The 16,083-nt window shown below is 47.0% G+C and overlaps 1 protein-coding gene across 2 annotated transcripts in view; it reads left to right on the plus strand.

Annotated features, from left to right (window-relative positions):
- DGKE (diacylglycerol kinase epsilon) overlaps nucleotides 1–16,083 on the plus strand; it is a 51,312-nt gene that overhangs the window by 21,984 nt on the left and 13,245 nt on the right. For both annotated transcript variants that reach the window (XM_048492284.1, XM_048492286.1), the window contains exons 5-10: nucleotides 2,077–2,196; nucleotides 5,643–5,786; nucleotides 8,240–8,397; nucleotides 9,632–9,683; nucleotides 12,503–12,616; nucleotides 15,251–15,322. In XM_048492284.1, the coding sequence (XP_048348241.1) occupies nucleotides 2,077–2,196; nucleotides 5,643–5,786; nucleotides 8,240–8,397; nucleotides 9,632–9,683; nucleotides 12,503–12,616; nucleotides 15,251–15,322 (660 nt within the window). The remainder of the gene's footprint in view (nucleotides 1–2,076; nucleotides 2,197–5,642; nucleotides 5,787–8,239; nucleotides 8,398–9,631; nucleotides 9,684–12,502; nucleotides 12,617–15,250; nucleotides 15,323–16,083) is intronic.

Consider the following 16,083-nt stretch of genomic DNA (forward strand, 5'->3'; position numbering starts at 1 on the left):
GAAGAACCACTGCTTTAGAGGTTGTTGGTATGTTAGAGCCACAGCATCAGTATGGGTCCTGCAATTTATTCTTTGGCAAATCTGCAATTTATTCTTTGGCAAATCTGAACCCCGTGGCGCTTAGAAGTGGTCCTGCCATCAGCTCCTGCTCACCACCTGGAAGTTCAATCCCGAGTGGAAGTTGGTTTCAGGAAAACTAAGGTTGGCTCAGCCTTTTCATTTCTTTCAAGGGTCAATAAGGCAATGGAGGTACCCAGCTTGCTGGGGAGGTCAAATGTCAGACGACTAGGGAAAGCAATGACAAACCACTCTGTAAACAAAGACTGCCCACTGGTTGTTGTGAGTTTTCTGGGCTGTGTGGCCATGGTCTGGTCGATCTTGTTCCTAACGGAGAAGCGACATGAATCTTCAGAGGTGCATCACAGAAAGAAGTCTGTTACACACAGTGTCCTCTATCCCTTCAGGCAGTGATGGCGACAGCACCCCCCCAGAGACGAGAGTGCCCAAGGTGCAACCCAAACCCCACTTATTTATCGCCATAGAGGTGCCAACCAACAGCGACAATTTAATCTGAATACTAAGGTTTTGGTTTTAAAAAAAAACAGTTGGCTCCGAGGCGTCCATTACTCGGCAGTAGGATTGGTGGTAGTCAGTGGCTCTGCTTTGAAGCAACCGTGGAACTCTTCCAATGGGTGAATCACGACCCTAGGATGGTTTACTCAGAAGCAAGCTCCATTGCCAGCAACCAAGCTTAATCCCAGGTAAAGGATCACGTTTCAGTTCTTCGCATGAAAATCAGTGGGGTTTAACAGCGCTTAACAGGGTTACCTACACTGCTTCCCCAAAACTAGGTCTTAGGTTTAATGCTAATAATTGAGCCCAGCGGCCCAGGCCAGCCTTGGTGGTGGGTGTGTGTGTGTGGGGGGAACTCTGTTTGCGCATGCCCACAGAGAGGGCTCTGAGTGCCGCCTCTGGCACCCGTGCCATAGGTTCGCCACCACTGCCTTAAGGTCACTAGACACAGTGTGTAACAGACTTCTCGCTGTGATACATCTCTAAAGATGCCAGCCACAGATGCAGGCGTAACATTAGGAACAAGATCTATCAGACCACAGCCACATAGCCCGGAAAGCCCATAACAACCAGTTGAGTCCAGCCGTGAAAGCCTTTGACAATACAGTTAGCATTGTGATGTGGCATCACCCCATGGGTCAAGAATGACCTGATGATTGCCTTTACCTTTCTCTAAATGTTGCTTCAGCAGATGTTGTGGATAGCTGCAGTCTAGAAGCAGATTCTATCTTTCTTGTTTCACACTTGCATCTCCATAACATCCAGCAGTCCAGATATGAATCTGTCCAAGGCTTTCTGGACTACAATGTAGGAGTTGCTAGTCCTTCAGATGTTTTGAAAGAACAAGTGAATTAGATAAATACACCAATACCTGTTAAATAGCTGATGGCAGGTAGCTGTTTGAAAAATCCAAAGAAACCTTCAAACTTTTCGCATACCAAAAAAACATCGTCTTTTACTCCCCTCCCCCCACCCAAACAGTGCATTGTTCTGGAATAACTGAAATGCTACTTTGCTGATTTTCAGCAATTTGGCATTAAAATATAGTTAATTTCACCGTTCTTGGCTTCATTTCGTGATTTTTAAGAAAATGGAACAAGGCACTTTTGAAACAAGCCATTGGTGTGAATTAAATTCCATTGTGAACTGGAAAATGAGGGCTTGATACAAATGGAAAAGCTGTCAGTTTTTATGCAACTGTTGTTCTGTTCTGGCTGTAAAAACGCCATATCCCTTACATAATTGGCGCGTGTGAGCTTCCAAACAGTTTAGAGCAGGGGTAGGGAACCTGCGGCTCTCCAGATGTTCAGGAACTACAATTCCCATCAGCCCCTTTCAGCATGGCCAATTGGCCATGCTGAAAAGACTGATGAGTATAGTTCTGAACATCCTAGATTCAGTTTCTAGAAGAGGAAAAAGAGAAAAATGTCCAAGCCTCCATTGCTCTGCTTTATCACTCAGATGAAATTGTTAAGATTGGGTTTCTTTTTCTTTTTCTTGCAGTTAGCTTCCTCCTACAGAAAACACTGGACTCCGTTAATAATCCTGGCTAATACACGAAGTGGGAACAACATGGGTGAAACATTGCTGGGACAATTTAAGACCTTGCTAAACCCAGTCCAGGTAATTGTGGGGGTTCAGTGAAATTGTGGGCAAAGGCATGTTGTTGTCACACTTAAAAAATGAAACATATTTTAATCTATAACTTAATTTAGGCACCCTCCTGTGGAACTGGATTCATGAAAGCATGGTAGTTCATTTTTGGAGCAGCATTTAAGGTCTCTGTGTTTGTCTCATAAGCAGGGACATAGGTATAGATTTTTTATGGGGGGGGTTCGGGGGTGGGGCCACACCCCCACCCGCCCCTAGGACATGGCCACGCCTCCCCAAGCCCCGCCCTTGGCCTAGCGCTTATAAAAGCACCTCTCCGAGGCCGGGGACGGCAGACTCCCCTGCCCTGCCCTCCCCTGCTCCCCACCAGCTGGGCTCCCAGCTGGCAGCCGGCAGTTCCTTCTGCCCTCTCCTCTGGGCAAAGGCATAGAGGGAAAATGGAGCCTGGTGCAAATCTGAGTTTTGCCCCCCCTCCCCCTGGGCAGCCGTTGTGATGCTGGAATCCACCCCCAAACACCATCACTTCAATGGTGTTTAAACTAGAGAGCCAAAATTCTCCTTTTAAATCCACCTTAAAAGGAGAATCTGGGGTCCTGGCCTAGTTAAACATTGAAAGTGATGCTGTTTTGGGGTGGATTATCCCCCACCCTGAAACAGCATCACTTTCAATGTGGCGTAGTGGTTAAGAGCAGGTGCATTCTAATCTGGAGGAACCGGGTTTGATTCCCTGCTCTGTCACTTGAGCTGTGGAGGCTTATCTGGGGAATTCAGATTAGCCTGTGCACTCCCACACACGCCAGCTGGGTGACCTTGGGCTAGTCACAGCTTTTCGGAGCTCTCTCAGCCCCACCCACCTCACAGAGTGTTTGTTGTGAGGGAGCAAGGGCAAGGAGATTGTAAACTCCTTTGAGTCTCCTACAGGAGAGAAAGGGGGGATATAAATCCAAACTCTTCTTCTTCTTCTAAACCAGGGGTAGGGAACCTGCGGCTCTCCAGATGTTCAGGAACTACAATTCCCATCAGCCCCTACCAGCATGTGGTGTAGCATGCTGACAAACTGATGGGGTGTATGTTCCCTGGTATCTGGAGAAACACCCTATTCTAAACCAGGAGACTTCAGATTCTCCCTTTCAATCCATGCCGAAGGGGGTGGATTTAAAAGGAGAATCTTGGGAAATTTGGGGGGTGCCTGCTGTCAAGGGTGCAATTGTTAAGCTAGAAGCACCAAACTTTCAGAGTATCTTTAGGAGACTCTCCTAATGATGCCACCCAGGTTTGGTGAAGTTTGGTTCAGGGGGTCCAAAGTTATGGACCCTCAAAAGTGTAGCCCCCATCTCCTATTAGCTCCCATTGGAAACAATGGGGGATGGGGCACCCCCTTTGGGAGCCCATAGCTTTGGACCTCCTGGACCAAACGTCACAAAACCTGGGTGGTATCAGTAAGAGACCCTCCTGATGATTCATCCCAGGTTTGGTGAAGTGTGGCTCAGGGTGTCCAAAGTTATGGACCCTCAAAGGTGTAGCCCCCATCTTCTATTAGCTCCCATTGGAAACAATGGAGGATGGGGGACCCCCTTTGGGAGTCCATAACTTTGGACCCCCTGAACCAAACACCAAACCCGGGTAGTATCATCAGGAGAGTCCCCCAAACAATCCCTGAAAGTTTGATGCTGCTAGCCCAAATAATGCGCCCCCTGCAGGCCAAAAACAAAAAAACACTAAAAATGTTTTTAAAACCCACAAACGGAGGGGCGGAGCTTCGGACATGAATGGGGGGGGGGTTGAACCCAAGAACCCCCTCTCTTACCTACGTCCTTGCTCATAAGTGTAATACGAGTGTTTTGTTCCAGAGTTTTATACTGCAATTCTGCAAATTATTTTATTTTTTAAAAAAAATGCTACCCTGTTTAAAATGTTAGTGACTGGCTTTCTGATCCATATGTAAAGAAGGGGTATCACTAATCTAAGGTTGGTCTACATACACAGCAGGTGTGGTAGGATACATTATGTAACTTCAGATTGATATGAAAGGGGAAAATAATACTTCCATATAGACGCTGTCTTGGAAAAAGATGTTAGTAGAGTCAGTTCCGGTGCAACAGTTGAGAAAATTCTATGCTTCTGCATTAGAACGTAGTCTCGAACAAATATGAGAATTATCATTTATTTTCTACACACTGTCTTTGTCAAAACAAATTCACAGAATGGCCATACCCTGTCCAGGTTCAAACGTTCCTGCTGCAAGATTCATGTCGCTTCTCAGTTGTTGTTTTTCAGTTTGCTTCAAGTGAACTATCAGTGCAAACTCCTGCTTGGAAATTTGAGAGGTGTTTAGAAACAGAGGTGACAGACAGTCTCCTGGACATTTCTAAAAAAGCTGTATATTTTCATTCTTCAAAGCTTTTGTAAAATATTCGGCTGGCTTTGGAAAATAGCTGCCATCTGTTCTTTCTCTTGTTTTGTCACTTGAGCCCAACTGGGAGAATGATACAGGACGCCTTGACAGAAACCTGCTGTTCCTTGAGCTTCCTGTTATTCAAATATGTACCTCTCTTCTTCTTAATCTGAAAACACAGTTATTTCAATCTGGGCAAGCCAAGATCTTGATTAAGTTCTCTAACAGCCCAACTCAGAGGGGGCTGGCAGGTGGGGACGGCACTACTCTGATGAGGCCCCGCCCTCTCCAAACAACTTTCCCATGGGATGGGAAGCCCAAAACGAAACAAAACCCAAAACTGCCACCAGAAAATCCCCATAGGAGATCGCAGAGATGCACCACAAAAAAGTGGTGTATCTCCGACATTGGCTCCACTGGTGCACGGGGGCTGGGCGGACAGTGGATACTCCTGCAACGCAGCAGCGCCGTCCTGTGCGGCCCCAAGCGGCGTGAAGGCGCCGCTTTCCACCTCCCTTCCTGAAGGAGGTTTTTGGAAAGCGCCGCCTTCCCATCGGCGCGGTGCGAACCTCACCAAAGACGCCGCTTTCCCTTCCCATCCTCCCATTCACCTCGTCCTCCAGCGTCGGTCTGGAGGACTGCTGAGCCCCGCCCACGCTGCCCTCCGACCCCTGGAGGTCGGAGGGCAGCATGGGCTGGCCCCTGCAGCCCTCCAAACCGATGCTGGAGGACGAGGTGAGTGGGGGGGGGGACAAAGAAGAGGCGGCTCCATGCGGAGCCGCCTCTTCTATGCCGGCCTCCGTGCGAACGGCCCCCTCCCCTCCACCGGCATAATTTCTGCCATCTATCGTCTATCTATTATCCATCCACCAATCCATCCATCCATACATACATCCATCTTTTTAAAATATGGTGGTTGAGCATCACTGCATAGCTTTCAACTCTGTACAGGACTACCTTTGTTGGCCCTTTTATATAGAGGAGCGTTACTTTGCAACTTGCAGGGGATGTCCACCCTGTGAAATGCAGCACAGATAAGCTCTCCCTCTCTTCCTCCATATAGATTTTTGACCTGACCAAGACGACCCCTGCAAAGGCTCTTCAGCTTTGCTCTTGGCTGCCTTTCAATTCTGCTCGAGTCCTTGTCTGCGGTGGAGACGGCACTGTGGGCTGGGTCTTGGACGCAATCGACGACATGAAGATCAAGGTACGGTGTTTCCATGCTGCTCTTCTTTGGCAGATTTATGGAGGAGAAGTCGATGTATGGCTCCCAATCTTGATCCTCCTTGATCTGAGATTGCAAATGCTTTAGCAGACCAGGTGCTCGGGAGCAGCAGCAGCAGAAGGCCATAGCTTTCACCTCCTGCATGTGAGCTCCCAAAGGCATTTGGTGGGCCACTGTGAGTAGCACAGTGCTGGACTAGATGGACTCTGGTCTGATCCAGCAGGCTCTTTCTAATGTCCTTAGTCTTGTCCACAAGTTCATTTTTCTACGGACTTGACATTCGGTTTCTACCAACTTCTGGCACTGAAGCATTTAGTTACCTGTTAGGATTTTTTTTTAATCTTGCCCAGGCCCAACGCACGTATACTTTATGGTCACAATAACCAGTTTGCTTCACACCAGAGTGAGAGTTTAAACCCAGGCTTCCCTGTCATAGCCTGCCTCAGAACAAGGTGGTAGTAGAATGTATATTCCTCCGCCTCAGAACTCAACATGCCGGACCTTCTTTTTTGTAGAATGCTCTGCCTGGGTCCTAGTGCCTACCTAGCCCTGTTCCTCCCCACCCCCCAATACATTTGAAAGTCAAAATACATTTGGTGTGTCAGCGCCATGAAGTCAAAAGCAGAGGCACTGAATCTGAAGGTTCCTTTCCTCTAAGCATGGAGCCTTCCTTGATGGCAGAGAACATTCCTCTGGGGGAAACACACCTCTTCCACCAGAAGGCGTCTCCTCTGAGCCAGCATGTCATGGTGGTCAAGAGTGGCGAATTCTATATCTAGAGAACCAGATTTGATTCCTCACTCCCACACACGCAGGTGGACTCTAGAAAAAGAAGAAGAGTTGGATTTATATCCCCCCTTTCTCTCCTGTAAGGAGACTCAAAGGGGCTTACAAACTCCTTTCCCTTCCCCCCTCACAACAAACACCCTGTGAGGTGGGTGGGGCTGAGAGAGACGTGAAGAACTGTGACTCGCCCAAGGTCACCCAGCTGGCGTGTGTGGGAGTGCACAGGCTAATCTGAATTCCCCAGATAAGCCTCCACAGCTCAAGCAGCAGAGCGGGGAGTCAAACCCTGTTCTTCTAGATTAGAGTCCACGTGCTCTTAACCACTACGCCACTGCCGCTCTAATCTTCCCCACTCTTCCACATTCTGCCTGTGGGGTGACGGGCTAGTCACAGTTCTCTCTCTCAGCCCCACCTAGGTGCCAGTTGTGGGAAGGGAAGGAGTTTGTAAGCCGCTTTGAGACTCCTTCAAGGTGCAGAAAAGCCAACTTGAGGTTATCCAGCAAGGGGCTTTCAAGGCAAGTGAGAAGCAGTGGTGATTTGCCATTGCGTTCCTGTACAGTGTCTTCCTTGGTGGTCTCCCATCCATGAACCAATCTTGCTGATCCAAGAAGATCAGCCTGTGCCGTGCCCTTTCGTATCTCCTGTATTTCTGTGACTTATTCTGAAAAGTAACTAACTGGACCCAGCTTTCCTCTTACAAGCTGTGTTCCCTTTACCCTTCTGTCCTTGGTATATAGCTCTGCCATCTGCTTTTGTTAAACTCTTAGCTGAGCCACATACTAACGGCCCTTGAAGCAGGTTTTCAATTAACAGTATTTGAAGTCGGCCCGCGGGGGTCGCAAGGAAGAGGCGAGATGCGGTGATATCATCCGGTGGAGAGAGCCAGCAGCAGGAAGCGCGGTCCTTGGATCCGATAGCTCTGATCCGTGGGCCTGGCTAGTCCTGCCGTGTGCTAGTCCTTGGCACCTTTTATTAGGGTTTCTCTGGGGGCATGTAAAGGAGGTGAATAGGCAGGAGAGCGGGAGATCATCATGTGATGCATGATCTCATGGGGCTGCTACGTGCAGGAGGAAGCGTCCGCGTCTGGGTCTAATCCATACCTGGGGGCAAGAGCCCTTTTGTCCCTTTGTCTGGGACACCTGGTGACCGTGAGTCAGGTAGTTCATGACCTGTGACTCACGGGGGACCGGGGGATGGGGGAGCGTGTGCGCCCAGAAGGCCGCAGCTGGCACAGGCATTCCATGCGCTCTATCTGCGGTTCTGCTGGGTTCGCGGGCTCACCCCTACAAGTATTGAAGCAGCGTGTAACAGTAAGAACATAAGAACAAGCCTGCTGGATCAGACCAGAGTCCATCTAGTCCAGCACTCTGCTACTCGCAGTGGCCCACCAGGTGCCTTTGGGAGCTCACGTGCAGGATGTGAAAGCAATGGCCTTCTGCTGCTGTTGTTCCTGAGCACCTGGTCTGCTAAGGCATTTGCAATCTCAGATCAAAGAGGATCAAGATTGGTAGCCAGAGATCGACTTCTCCTCCATAAATCTGTCCAAGCCCTTTTGAAAGCTAGTCCAGGATTAAGCACGGGAAGACTTGAGTAGCGACCAGCTATGTAACATTGAGAGCCTTTAAAAATTGAGTCCTTCTGTCCGGCAGGGGCAAGAGCGGTATGTCCCCCAGGTTGCCATCTTGCCCCTGGGAACGGGCAATGACCTATCCAATACCCTGGGCTGGGGCGCTGGCTATGCGGGAGAGGTCCCCGTGGAGCACATTCTGCGCAACGTCATGGAGGCCGATGGAAGCAAGCTGGACCGGTAAGTGGCAAAGCAAAAAGTCTTCATATGTCTCAGCATCAGGGCGCTGATGTTGTGTGTTAGGGACTGAATGCTGCACCTCATTCATAGCGGGCTGGAGTCAAAGGTTCAGTTCTCTTAACAGAAGGAGAGTTGTTTTTCATCCAGCCACTGGTCGAAGGCTGCCATTGAGGGGAAGCTCACCAACTCCCCAGGCAGCCAATTCCACTGTTGAACAACTCTTATTGAAAAAAAGAATTCCTAATATCCAGCCGGTACTTCTCCGCCCATCATTTATACCCATTATTGCAAGTCCTGTCGTCTGCTGGCAACAGGAAAAGGAACAGCTCCCTGCCCTCCTCTTAGAGGCAGCCTTTCCAATACTAGAAAAGAGCAATCATAAACAGATCACACAGACTATGAAACAGCTATAGAACTGGATCCAAAGGTTTGTGTAAGCATGGAGCTTTCCTCTAGGGCAGTGATAGCAAACCTTTTTGAGACCAAGTGCCCAAATTGCAACCCAAAACCCACTTATTTATCGCAAAGTGCCAACAGGGCAATTTAACCTGAATACTGAGGTTTTAGTTTAGAAAAAATGGTTGGCTCCAGGGCGTGTGTTACTCGGGAGTAAGCTTGGCGGTAATCGATGGCTTTGTTTTGAAGCAACTGTGCAACTCTTCGAACGGGTGAATCATGACCCTAGGAGGGTTTACTCAGAAGCAAGCCCCATTGCCAGCAACTGAGCTTACTCCCAGGTAAAGGATCGCACTTTAGTTCTTTGCCTGAAAATCAGTGGGGTTTAACAGCACTTAACAGGGTTACCTACATTCCTTCCCCAAAACTAGGTCTTAGGTTTAATGCTAATAATCAAGCCCAGCAGCCCTGGCCAGCCTAGATGTGGGACGGGGACGACTCTGTTTGCGCGTGCCCACAGAGAGGGCTCTGAGTGCCACTTCTGGCACTCGTGCCATAAGTTCGCCACCACTGTTCTATGGGATCCTATAAAGAGCTGTCCTCACTACAGGTGAAAAGACACCCCACTTATGCACGGATAGAAGATGGCACCTGTCCATCTGCTGATTCAGACACGAAAGGTGTCTTTGAAGAAGGAGCTTGTAATGTGCTGCAAGACAGTAGAGCCGAGTTCGTGATCTTTGTAATGTTTCGGGCGCCTCTTTTTATTAGTGTGGTTTGGGGGTGCATTTAAGGTTCATTTGGTAAAACTGATTTATATGCGAACTGTTTCTTTCAGGTGGAAGGTCCAGGTGACAAATAAAGGATACTACAATTTAAGAAAACCAAAGGTACGACTTGAAAATGGGTGCGTTCATATTATTAGTAAATTGCCGCAAACCTAAGTGGGCCAAAGGTACACCACGATCACTGCCAACCAATTTCTAGTAGATCACCTTGGGTCTGCTGGGATCCTTGCAAAAGATGATGGGCTACGCAGATCTTGGTTTGATCCAGCCAGGGCATTTTTTATGTTCTGAAGCTACCACACATATTAGCTATGACTTGTTGCAGCCTCTTCCAACTCTTTAAAAAATATAACATAATAAAACCTTAAACCTTATTAAAAATGCATTAAAAGCCCAGCCACAGCATAAAAACACAGAGCAATTTTAAATGAATTTAACCATTTCCAGGTTAAAGTAAGAAAATGAGGGTATTGGAAATTAACCCCTTAATCAAAAGCCTGGCGCAGCAGTGGTGTAGTGGTTAAGAGTAGGTGTACACTAATCTGGAGGAACTGGGTTTGATTCCCTGCTCTGTTGCCTGAATTCAGATTAGCCTGTATACTCCAACACGCGCCAGCTGGGTGACCTTGGGCTAGTCACAGTTCTTCTGAGCTCTTTCAGCCCCACCCACCTCACAGGGTGTTTGTTGTGGGGGGGGGGGGAAGGGAAAGGAGATTGTAAACCCCTTTGAGTTTCCTACAAGAGAGAAAGTGGGGGATGTAAATCCAAACTCTTCCTCTTCTCTTCTATCAGAAACATGTTTTGACCTGGCACCTGAAAGAGAGCCTCATGGGAAAGGGCATTCCATAAGCAAGGAGCCACTGCTTTAAAAAAAACCCTGTCTTTGGTTTCTGCTGGTCTCATCTCTGAAGGCAAAGGCACAGAGAGCCTCGCTTATGAGGCAGGACTTAAATGGTGCAGTGGGCAATATGGGAGGAGGCTATTCTTCGAGCACTCTGGCTCCAGTTGGCCTTAAAAGTCAGAACCAGCACTGTGAATTGTGCCTTGAGGGGGAAAAAAGTGAAAAGGCAATGCAGATCTTTCAGAACGAGAGTGATACGATCTTCTATCGATGCCTCATTTTAGACTATAGCCCAGGGGTCTGCAACCTGCGGCTCTCCAGACGTTCATCGACTTACAAGGGGCTGATGGGATTTGTAGTCGATGAACATCTGGAGAGCCGCAGGTTGCAGACCCCTGCTATAGCCTGTATCAGAAAAATACATTAGTGGGGTTGTATATTCTTCCACCATAGAACATAACGTGTCGGACCTTCCCTTTTGTAGAATGTTCTGGCTGGGTCTTAGTGCCTCCCTAGCCTTCTCTCCACTCCATCCGTTTGAAAGTGAAAATACAGATTGGCATAATTGCTCCTGCATCAAAGTACCATGTTCAGTAATGCACAAAATAATGGTTTTGACAAAGGCAGCATGTAAAAACGAACGATAATTCTCATACTCATTCAGGACTTTATTCTAATGCGGAAGCATACAATTTTCTCAACCGCTGCTCCCCAGCTGAGCATACTAACATCTTTTTTCTGAGACAGAGCAGAACTGGAGTTTCAAAGGCAGCTCCACATACAGCACGCTATAGTAATCTAGCCTGAATGTAGTCGGAGCATTGATTGCTTTGGCCAGATCGTGTGGCTTCTCCAGAGCTGGGGTTTCAAACATGTGGGTTTATCAGACCCATGAGCCAACTGAGGCAAAAAAAAAACCCCTCACTCCCAATCTGGCATGGCAAGCCTTCTCCGGGCTTGCCAGCGAAGTCGGCCAGTGCCCCCAGCCTGGCTAAGTCACATCCAGCCCTCGTAACAAACACATTCAACACCCCTGCTCTGTAGGATTCAATTGCATTTGGGAACAGTTGAAATTTCTGGACTTTAAGGAGGCTCAAACTTGTGAGTATTTCAGAGTATTGGTAGTGCCCAAGCACTGCCAATGGACATAAAGCAGGGCTGAGTCCTGATTCTTTCTTAAACAGAAAGTGGAACACATGGGTGAAATCCTGGCTTCCCCCATCCCGCCTTTTACCTTACTGTCCAGTGTTCTGAATGGGTTTCTCCCAGCCCAGATCCCTTACCAGATACGGAAGGCCAAAAAATCTTATTTCTATAAAGCGGAGAGAAGAAAGGAGCAAAATTGGGCTTCTCTCATTAGCATGCTCCATGATTTACTTAAAATAGACACCTCCTTCCTACATATGTGAATGGGTAGACACATTAATAAAATGTACCTGGATTCCTTCCCCTGATCTGCTGTGTCCAGTTTGATGCTAAGTGTTGGACTGTTTTTGTGCCATGCAACCAGAGCCTGTGTATGTTGAGAGAGCAGCAACAGCATAGTGGTTAACAGCAGGTGTACTCTAATCTGGAGGAACCGGGTTTGATTCCCTGCTCTGCCACTTGAGCTGTGGAGGCTTATCTGGGGAATTCAGATTAGCCTGTGCACTCCCACACACGCCAGCTGGGTGATCTTGGGCTAGTCACAGTTCTTCTGAGGTCTCTCAGCCCCACCTACCTCACAGGGTGTTTGTTGTGAGGGGGGGAAGGGGAAGGAGTTTGTAAACCCCTTTGAGTCTCCTACAGGAGAGAAAGGGGGATATAAATACAACTCTTCTTCTTCTTCCCTTTATATTCAGTGAAGCGTATTCTCATATAAATAGGCATACAATTACTGCCTAAATAGACCCCTAAGGGAGCAAAAAGGTAATCTTCATATCATTTTGCTGTATAGCAAAACAGCCTATTTGTACTGAAACTGCAAATTACCATGATACAATATGTTGTTTTAGTTATATAACCAATGCTTTTGTTTTAGACTTTTTTCCGAGGGATTTTTCCCAAGCTGTTTTTCCATTTCCCCCCCCCCCCCCTGCAGGTCTTCACAATGAACAACTATTTTTCTATCGGGCCGGATGCTCTCATGGCCCTCAATTTTCACGCACATCGTGAGAAATCTCCCTCTCTGTTTTCCAGTAGGATTATTAATAAGGTACGTTGGGTACAGTGGTGGAGCTACAAGGAGAAAGGGGGGCGCTGTGCTTGGAGGGCGGGGGGAAGGGGCCCCAGGCCCCTTCCCCCGCCCCCCCTGCGGTGCCCCCACTCCACCCTTCCCACACTTACCTTAGTTCCTTTCTTTTTCCTAGAACTTTTTCAGGCTGAAAAAAAGGCCTGTTCACAGTTCCCAGGAGACCTTGGGGCTCACAAGGTCTCCTGGGAAGTATAGTTTCCATCAGGCCGTTTTTAAGCCTAAACTGTGAATAGCCTTTTTTTTCCCAGCATGAATAAGTTCTAGGAAAAGGAAAGGAACTAAGGTAAGTGTGGGAAGGGGGGGCGGGGTGCCGGGGGGGGGGGCATGGGTTGTTGGAAAATATAGACTGCGCACCGGGTGCAGTTTGACCCAGCTACGTTTCTGGTTGGGTAAAATCAGACGTTTTTTCCATTCTGTTGGGTTGTCTTTGTGTCTCTGCTGTTTACAAACCTTTGCTACCAGCAGACCACCTAACGACTCCTAAATTGCAGAACTTTCTCTCCATTTTTGATGGAGTTTTAGTGTTATATTTCAAGCAGTACATCAGAGGAATGTAGATACATTTTCATCATGCATCTGAATTCATTGGGCACGATCCGCCAAAACTCCCTGGGAATACTTTGACTGGAATGCAGGGAACATAAAGTCTATTTTGTTTAAAGGGTTTACATACATTTGTCTTAAACTGAGTCTGACCCCAGCCTTTACAGAGTATTATGGTGTTTGCTCTATAAATGTGGCTGTTACTAGCATCTAAAATAGCACCCAATTTCCAGTGTGTTATTTCCAGTGTGTTATTTTCTATTGAGGGTGATCATTTGCAGTAGGAACTGAGATATATCTGAAACTTCACAGCTGTTGCAACCTGGAGGACATGCAAATGCTGAAATATATTTTGAGTTTGAAATTGGATGCAGAAAGACTGTTATCCTGGTTTTATTATCCAGGTTTCATGATTCTGTTCCAAATGTTAACAGTAAGTAACTAACAGGATTGGAAGATGGAAAAACATGCCTCTGGGAAATTCTACTGCACTTTCTTTTCTTCCTTTCCTTAAATTCAAAGAGAAACTCACTGTTATCTTATCAGTGCTTATCAAGAGCAGCCGTTGGTGTAGTGGTTAAGAGCAGGTGCAACCAGAGCCTGTTGAGCTGTGGAGGCTTATCTGGGGAATTCAGATTAGCCTGTACACTCCAACGCACGCCAGCTGGTTCACAGTTCTTCAGAGCTCTCTCAGCCCCATCACCTCATAGGGTGTTTGTTGGTGGGGGGGGGGGGAGGAAAGGAGATTGTCAGCCCCTTTGAGTCTCCTTACAGGAGATAAAGGGGGGGATATAAATCCAACTCTTCTTCTTCATCTTTGTTTAGAATAAGCAAAACAGGATTTATAGGTCCACCATAGATACACACTGGAAGTATTTTATCTCTGAGGTGAATCTTATTGTATGCCTTGTAGGGTGAACCCTGCCTTTGGAGATCCTGGCGAGATTTTCCTCCCAAAAAATAACTGATGAATGTTTGCATTGAATGCCCCCATGGTCCTTGAAAATTTAACTAACTTGCCAGACAAGAAGGCTTATTCTTAATGGGGAAGGGTATTTAATCAGCAGAACACTTCAAAGGTCTGTGGAACATGTGGAATGCACTTTTATGGGATGCATCTGGAACAGTTCATTCATCCTTTGGGGGATGTGGCGGTATAAAAATCTAAATAATAAATAAATAAATAAATAAATAAATAAATAAATAAATAAATAAATAAATACAAGGGAAGGATGATAGAGAGCCAGTGTGGTGTAGTGGTTAAGAGCACGAGGACTCTAATCCGGAGTTTGATTCCCCACTCCTCCACTCTTATCTGGAGAACTGGATTTGTTTCCCCACTCCTACACACAAAGCCTTCTGGATGACCTTGGGTCAGTCACAGTTCTCTCAGAACTCTCTCAGCCCCACCTACCTCACAAGGTGTCTGTTGTGGGGAGAGGAAGGGAAAGGAGTTTGTAAGCTCCTTTGAGTCTCCTTGCAGGAAAGAAAAGAGGGGAATCCAAACCCTTCTTTTTCTTCATCGAGGGGTTGGAAGAAGGAAGGGTATTTTTGCAACGATTATCTTTACGAATATGCTTTTTTTAAAAAATTAAGGCTGGAGGCCTGTTGGCAGATCATTTGGAAACACCTTCATGTTCTCTTAAGAATATGGAACGTTCTTAAGAATATGGAACATTCTAAAAGAGTTTGTTCATGTGATATGACTACGGTTGAAACACTTGACCATTCTTTGTTTCTATGCCCTAAATACAATAAGATACGCATGAAATACATGAATTCCATTTTCTTGCAATGTTCTCAGTGGCATGAGTGTTATAAGATACCCAATCTCCTGAACAGCTCTGAGGTGCTCTTTTGTGAAACTGTTGCAAATTTTATACTGGAAATTAGTAATTTTAACTGTATTTCTTAACCTTGTTTTGTTTTAAAATTTTGTCCTGTTTTATATGCCAATAAAGGCTTGTGTTGTTGTGTTGTTGTTGAACCTTCATGTTTTGTTGTTGTTGTTGTTGTTTTTGCAACATTCCTTTCTCCTTATTTTTTTTGTAGGCAGTTTATTTTTTCTACGGAACCAAAGATTGTTTAGTGCAGGAATGTAAGGATTTGAACAAAAAGGTTGAGGTAAGAGTTATTTTGGCTTCTTCTTCCTCTTCCCCCTCCCTCCCTCGAAGTCAGTTTGCTTTCCCCCCCCCCTTTCTTCCCCAAGGAAAGCACTTTTAAGGCAGGAGAAGCCACGTGAAACAAGTCTAAGACCTACAGCAGAATGAGGGGGTGGAAGGATCCGTCCGCTTCTGCTTGGCCTTGGTGGGCGGGAGATCGACTTTCCATAGACTCCTTTAAAAATTCCTAACCCATATGCATGCAGTCGAGGCGTCCCAAGAGAAAATGACACCCAGGGCAAGCACTGGAATTGCACCCCTTGGGCACGATTTTCTGTAGCCGTGCCCTGGCAGAGCTGCCAACCACCTCTACGGGAGGGGTTCTTACCTGGCCACTCTGGGGGTGCGCCCTGCCAGGCTGTTCCTGCGCCTTTACTCGGTGGAAGGGAGCACCTTCCTTATGAGGAGCACCTTCCTTATGAGGAGAGGCTGCAGCGTTTGGGACTCTTTAGTTTGGAGAGGAGACGTCTGAGGGGGGATATGATTGAAGTCTATAAAATTATGCATGGGGTAGAAAATGTGGACAGAGAGACATTTTTCTCTCTTTCTCACAATACTAGAACCAGGGGGCATTCATTGAAAATGCTGGGGGGAAGAATTAGGACTAATAAAAGGAAACACTTCTTCACACAACGTGTGATTGGTGTTTGGAATATGCTGCCACAGGAGGTGGTGATGGCCACTAACCTGGATAACTTTAAAAGGGGCTTGGACAGATTTATG

The sequence above is a fragment of the Sphaerodactylus townsendi genome, linkage group LG03, assembly GCF_021028975.2.
Source record: "Sphaerodactylus townsendi isolate TG3544 linkage group LG03, MPM_Stown_v2.3, whole genome shotgun sequence".
NCBI classification, from domain to species: Eukaryota; Metazoa; Chordata; class Lepidosauria; order Squamata; family Sphaerodactylidae; genus Sphaerodactylus; species Sphaerodactylus townsendi.